Source organism: Carlito syrichta, unplaced genomic scaffold, assembly GCF_000164805.1.
Source record: "Carlito syrichta isolate Samal-C Ts95f unplaced genomic scaffold, Tarsius_syrichta-2.0.1 Scaffold316167, whole genome shotgun sequence".
In the NCBI taxonomy this organism is placed as follows: Eukaryota; Metazoa; Chordata; class Mammalia; order Primates; family Tarsiidae; genus Carlito; species Carlito syrichta.
The window spans coordinates 414,633-422,153 of NW_007260263.1; the positions used below are offsets into that span (position 1 = coordinate 414,633).

Genomic DNA, 7,521 nt, shown 5'->3' on the forward strand with positions numbered 1-7,521 from the left:
CCCAGCTGATTTTTGATTTATTGTAGAGATGAGGTCTCACTGCCCAGGCGGGTCTCGAACGCGCGGACTCAGGCAATTCACTCACCTCAGCCTCCCAAAGGCGCGGGATTACAGGCTGAGCCACCGAGCCCAGCTGATGTTGCCATTCTTAAATCACAAACTCAAAATACTATTCAACCGCAGGAAACATTGAGTAAAACACACACACACACACACACACACACACACACCCACAGATATTATTTGTGTGGAGACCACAGGAAACTACTTTATTAAATGTCAGATTTCAAACATATTCTACAGAAATCTTAACAGTTACTATTACTAAGTATTCTATCACTTGGGACTCTATCACCTCTGAAACCAGGACTTCAAATGGGACATCCTTCTTATGGCACCCAAGGTCATCATAATGGTGTTTTAAGATTAATTGAAACAGAAAAATGGACTAAGGATAAAGCATAAAGATAGAGTAATTACACATTTAAAGATTTTCTATTACTAGATTCTTGTCTGAAACAAGGTAACTAAATGCTCTTGGGGTTCATGGAAACATCTAAGTTCATCCTTAAAGGCAGAAGGTAGAATCAAAACAGAATGGTGGGAGTACATAACCATCTTTAGATTAGGAAGGGCAGAAATTATCTGTGCTGGATTTAATTCCATCTTGTATTTGTAAGTAATTCCTTGGACCAGGTATCTTTTGGCAACAGGAATCTATGTAGAATCTCCTGCAGCTATTGTGACCTTGATCCAAGCAGCCATCAACTCTAGCCTGAAGATTGTTATTGACAGCTACCAACATGTCTCTCTGTTCCCACTGCTGCCCTTCCTAGAGTCAGTTTCTCAGCACTGCAAACACAGAGTCTTTTAAAACATTACATCAGAGGTCACCATTCTGCACACAAGGCGGCAAAGGCTACCCTTTTCACAGTAAAAGCCAAAGACTTTCAGTGTCCTACAAAGCCTTGCCTGGTGGAGCCCTTGCTTCCAAGCACCCCTTTGGTAACTCCCTTCCAACCATACTGACCTCTGCGCTGTTCTATGATAAGCAGGTTCCCAACTCAAGGTACTCAAACTAAGTTCCTCTGCCTGAAACACTCTTTTCTCAGATGTATGTATAGTTCATTCATGCAGCAATAATGCATTTTCCTCCCATGTGCACCATGGTTTGAAATAAAATAATGCTTACCAAAATGGATTTCCTAAGAATTCATTTTTCAATATATTTATCAGACAAGTTGCTCCTCTCAAAAATTAAGAGTTAAAGGTCTCTAAAGCATTTTAAAGCTACACATAATTACTAATCAATGTAAACTGTTTTATACTTAGAATATCTTTCTTTTTTGATGTGAAGAGTAGCCTTTTACGCCCATAACTATGTATGATATAACTATAATGTATTACTGTTGAGGGAAAAGTTCAGAATTCTAACTGGGGGTGGCAGCCTGTGAAGTTCAATCTATTTTTAGTTTCACATTTCTAAATAAAGCTTGAGCTTTATAATTCATACTTCTTGCCTAAATCATTACAAAACAAAAGTAAGCTACAGGAAAGCAATCTAATATCTAAGACACATGCCCTCCAATTACTTGTTGAATAGATATATCTACCGAATGCTAAATATGTACCTGATACTTGGAAAACTAAAGTAAAAACATGTTCAAGTAAATATTATTCACCACATAAGAATGAGATAATCCAAGATTTACAATTAAAGATTTTCTTTATACTTGAAATTCCATGTTTCTCTGAATAGCTTACAGTAAAGAAATAACTAAAACGACAGTAACAGGAAAAACACTATCTGGAATACTAAATCGTAATTCAAATTAAAGCCACTTCTCAAATTTCATTCATCTCTCCTAATTCTTATAACTAGCAGAGATTACTTATAGGAATTTTAAGAGTATCCTGAATAAAGGTATTGTCATTGTAACTGAAGATACTTAAGGATCATTAAGGATCTACCTTCCAAACTGTGTTAACTGGTCAATAATATCCTTCTGGGTACATTATTATATAATAGCAAACTACTAAGGAAAGAGCAATGCACGTCACAAGACAAATGCTGATTGGTCTCAGATGCAAGAACACTAATAGATCAAAATGTCCCCTTCTTTAAAGAAATGACTAAATCAGAGGCTTACTGTTTTGAGAATGAAATTAATGACATGGATGATCCTCCACTGAAAAAAATGTTCGTATGCACAAATTAAAAATTTTACATATGAATTCACACACACAGCCCTATTAAACCCATTCTTGAACCAGATTTCTAAACCAAGAAACCAAGTACAATAAAATACTCTTGCACTATTAGTGATAAACTGAACAAGCAAAAAATCTTAAAAATTCAACACATGTGGCCTGCAAAACACTAATTTCTAAACTTTTTTTTAAAAATTCACTTTGTCAGTGGAAACCACCTTAAGGAAGTTCCTTCAGAACTGTGGGGTATCCCTTGGTGTCTCCTGCCCCCATCAACTTTTTAAAAAATTCCAAAGCTGTCTAGTTGTGGTGGGCTCTGGCCTTTAATTCCAGCACTTTGCGAAACCAAGACAGGATAGCTAGAGTGCAGGAATTGGGAGAACAGCCTGGGCAATGTAGTGAGACCCAGTCTCAACAAAAAAAATTTAACCCTTTGTACTTGGATGTCCCCTCTCAGGGGACATAACAAGATTGCTGGCACAAATTTTTCAAAAATGTTTCCTTGAAGTTTTCCATTCGAATTGCACGAAGAAGCAAATAATGAGATGGAATATATCAGCTGGTATTATGTAGAAAGATGTGTGAAGTGCTTTCACAATGTTACACAGATTGGACAATAAATTACATATTATTAACATGGGGGGAAAGAAAACAAGACTGCATTGTCTGCTCGAATAGAAAAACACCAGGAATATGTCAAACAAATTAGTACAGCACATGTATCAATGAACCTGCAATGTGTATTGGTGAGTGTTTCACATTACCACATGTCAGAAAAATGTAAGATGTAAAATTTTGATTTTCTTGGTCATACATAAGTTCCTCAATGTCCAAAATTGCACCATAAGCCGAAAATCAATACAATAAAATAATTGGTTCTAACACTATGCTATTTAATATGAAGTGATTTGTTTTTCGTTATTTTGTTAAAAAGTGTGATAAAGTTGCTGGTGACATGCCAGATGTCACCAAGTGCAAAGGGCTAAAAAAAAAAATTCCAACACTACAGAAATTAAAATAATCAACAAAACACCAATATCTATCTTCAACAAATCTAGTTTTGTCACATTATCTTCAACAAATACTAGTTTTGTCACATTATGTGTATACATATATTTTATGCACAATTTGAAAACTTGCACACTCATCCCATTAAGCCTAAATACAGTATGCATATTCTAGAACATTCTCCTACATAACCACAGCATATCCAAGAACTTCAAAGTTTGTTGATTATCATGTATACAGACTACATATTCAAATTTGCAGCTGTTCCCAAAATGTCCCCTTTAGTCATTTTTGTTCCCATGATCCAATGAAGATTCATACTGAATTTTAATTTATTTCCTTGGTCTCCTTTAATTTAGTGGTTCCCCCGCTTGTCTTTCATGACACTAACATTTTACAGTTTGGATCACCTGTCATATGTTAGCTATATTACATAGATTTGTCTAATTTTTCCCTTCACAATTCTAGCTAAACATTTTCAAAAAACTACACAGGTAATGTTGTTTACCAGCTAGTGCATCACATTAGCTGACACTTAATTTCAGTTTGTTCTACAACAGATGATACTAAGTTTTATCACTTGGTTATGACAATGTTTCTCAGATGTCTTTATCATAAAGATGCTTCTATCCCCCCCACTTTTGCTACTGGAAATAATCTGTGGGATGATGTGAATATCCTATTCCCTAACAACCTTTCACCCAATCATAGTGAGACAAGCCCACTGACAGTCGCTTAATATCCACTGATGACCTTGAATTATTTCCTGGGGGTGGGGAAGTTGCAAGTAGGTATTTTTCCAATCATTCTTTTATTAGGGTGGCATTTAAAAACTCTAAATACATGACTTCCTCAAACATACAAAACCTCTATCAATTTATACTTTCCAATTTTCCAAAGTCATCATAAACATAGCTATCATATATTAAAAGTATTTACATAAAATACTCTCCCTTAAGGGAGAGAAATTATAAGTCATAGTAAAAATGTAACACTTCTCAATCTTCAAATCCTCTTAAAGGTATTCTTGCCTAAATCTTACTGTACCTACCGGCATCACCACCATCTTGGCTAGAGCCAGCTTCAGTCAATAAATTTGCATTCACATTCCTATCACCATCTGGCCCTGAGAGTAGAGCACCATCCAAATCTGAAAAGGAGACAGAATAATGTGTTAACCTCACAGGACTCCATAGCAGACTGAATATTGGGGAAGAGGGGCTTAAGGTAATAAGAGACTAAAGAAAAAGGATTATCTATAAGCAATGAATTACCTACAATGTGCTCAGTACTACTTAAGATATGGCTTTCAAACACTGGAACAAGTGCACACTAAAACAGTTGAAGTACAGTATACTGGTTAGGAATGGGCTGTGCAACCAGGGTGAATCAGGTGCCAAACCTAGTTCTGTTACTGGCTATGTAACCATGTGCTTTAGTTTCCTCAGTTACATCCACCTATATATCATTGACTTCATCTAGGAATCTAACTGCACGATACAAGTCAGGTGTTATGATACCTGATACCCAAATGAAACCTGCCACTATTAGTACTATCGAATAAGTACTAAATGTATAAAACAGATTGTTGTTGTTTCTGTATTGTTTCGGAAGGAGAAGACCAATTAAAGCTAGAATGGTAGCCGGGCTCGGTGGCTCAGCCTGTAATCAATCTCATGCTTTGGGAGGCTGAGGTGAGTGGATTGCCTGAGCCCACGGGTTCGAGACCCACCTGGGCAACTTGGCAACACCTCATCTCTACAATAAATCAAAGAAAAAAATTAGCTGGGCATAGTAGCACGCGCCTATAGTTCCAGCTACTTAGAAGGCTGAGGCAGAAGGATCGCCGGAGCCTAGCAGGTAGGGCTGCAGTGGCCGGGAGCGGCCACTGCACTCCAGTCTGGGCAACGGAGTGAGACTCCAACTCAAAAAAAAAAAAAAAACTAGAATGTTAAGGCAAGACTTCGAAAAATAGGTAAATCTCAAGAGCTAATCCTGAAATACGGAGAAGATGGAAAAGGGCAGCAAAAAAGAGGCTAATAAGATGAATGCTTTTGGTTTCAATCTGTACATTTCTTGTAAATCTGTTCCATCCCACTGCCTTAATACTTCAAGCATTCATCACTACTCTTCTGGGATCATGAACTAGTGAAATGAGTTCCCCTGGTCTCCTTGTTTCTTTTTTTCTTTCTTTCTTTTTTGAGTTGGAATCTTACTCCCTTGCCCATGTTGGAGTGCAGTAGCATACTCACGGCCACCCCAGCATCGACCTGCTGGGCTCTGGCAAGCCTTCTGCCTCAGCCTTACAAGTAGCCAGAACTACAGGCATGCACTACCACACCCGGCTAATTTTTGATTTGTTGTAGAGACAAGGTCCCACCAAGTTGCCCAGGCTAGTCTCGAACCCCCGGGCTCAGGCAATCCACTCGCCTGGGCCTTCTAAAGTGCTGGGATTACAGGCTGAGCCACCAAGCCCAGCCAGTCTCCTTGTTTCTAATATAGTGTTCACATACCTCTAAACATTTCCTATAATGTTGCCAGAGAGATCTTAGGATTTTTAATGGCTCACGGCATAAACTTCAAACTATTAGAAGGTCCTAATATTCAGGAAAGAAGACTGCCTGAGCCCACAGGTTCAAGACCAGCCTGGCAACTTGACGAGACCTGATCTCAACAATAAATGAAAAAATTAGCCGGACATGGTGGCATGTGCCTGAAGTTCCAGCTACTTGGAAGGCTGAGGTGGAAAGATTGGCTGAGCACAGTAGGTCAAGGCTGTGGTGGCCGAGCATGCCACTGCACTCCAGCCTGGGCGACAGAGTGAGACTCCAATTCAAAAAAAAAAGAAGCATGATTGCAAATTTTGATCATCTTTTGCTATAAAATTATAAGATTACAAAATAAACTCTAATATACTTGGCTTCTGTGCTATCCAAAACCTTCTTAATGTAAATCTTTCACATCATTTAAGCATAGCAAAAAAGGATTTTTTTTTTGCACATGCCAAATAACTTTCTGAAGACCTATTAAAACATTAGTTTCTGATTGGTAGCAGGTACCAAGCAAAGATGTTTTATGTAATATTCAAATATTCAAACGATACGCCACATACGATTTATTCTATTTTTACAAACATCTTTCCTCAGTGAACAGGTAACAGCAGCCCTTAAAACAAAAACAGGTTTTATGCATCCTGCAGTAAGTCCTTTCATAAATTACAAGCAAGTGGCAGAGGTCTACCCTGTTTATTAACTTTATTACACTGCCTCTTGATAATGTATTACGAGCACTAAGCCTCGGGGCCTGCCACATAGCAGACAATCAAAAAAACTGTACAATTTGCAATGCTGGGAATGTGAGCCCAGAAGTATTACTTTGCTAGTGATACTCGACATGCTCTTTTTCCCAAATGAACAAAAACAAAACCCTAACTCCACTCTTTACTAACCCAGCATCCATTTTATTGCCTCCCCCCTACTTGATTATTAGTTGACACATTCATGATCGACAAATTTTTCACTTTCCTAATACTGATTGCGGGTGAAAATTTAAAACAACTGAAGCTGATTGCCGCAAACTTCTGTCAAGCACAAGTGAAATGGTCTTTTCTAAACGGTCACCTTTTTCACAATGCAGCAGAAAGTTGCAGACATATCCAGTATTCCTCGGACACCACTCTAGTATTCCATACTTTGTATTTTTATTCAGATGATAAACTGAATATATATTATTTAGAAACAGAATTTGCAAAGACATAAATTCACATCAGCAGCAACCAGGAACAAAATTTGGAATAATTTCATGTCAGCGATCATGAATGAGTTAATAATATCAGCCTGCACAGCGGCTCAGGCCTATAATTCCAGTATTTTGAGAGGTGGAAGCAGGAGGGTCAGTTGAGACAAGGAGTTCAAGACCAGCCTGGGCAACATATTGAGACTGTCTCAACAAAAAATTAGCGTGTGGCACTCACCTATAGTTCCAGCTATATTGGATTGGGACGATCACTTGAGCCCAGTTATAGTGAGCTATGATTGTGCTACTGCATTCCAGTCTATCTCTTAAAAAAAATTCTAAAAATAAATCTTCATCTTCCTCCTCTTTAAAATTCACATTTTTAGCCAAGCTCGGTGGCTCTGCCTGTAATCCAGAGCCTTGGGAGACTGAGGTGAGTGGACTGCCTGAGCCCGGGGGTTCGAGACCCACTTGGGCAACTTGGCGAGACCTCATCTCTACAATAAGTCAAAAATCAGCCGTGCGTGGTAGCGCATGCCTGTAATTCCGGCTACTCAGAAGGCTGAG

The 7,521-nt window shown here is 38.3% G+C and overlaps 1 protein-coding gene across 1 annotated transcript in view; it reads right to left on the reverse strand.

Moving 5' to 3' along the window:
- The window catches only part of ZBTB10 (zinc finger and BTB domain containing 10), a 32,096-nt gene that overhangs the window by 4,777 nt on the left and 19,798 nt on the right, over positions 1 to 7,521 (reverse strand). Inside the window, exon 3 of the mRNA XM_021706862.1 lies at positions 4,271 to 4,369. Coding sequence (XP_021562537.1) covers positions 4,271 to 4,369 — 99 coding nt within the window. The remainder of the gene's footprint in view (positions 1 to 4,270; positions 4,370 to 7,521) is intronic.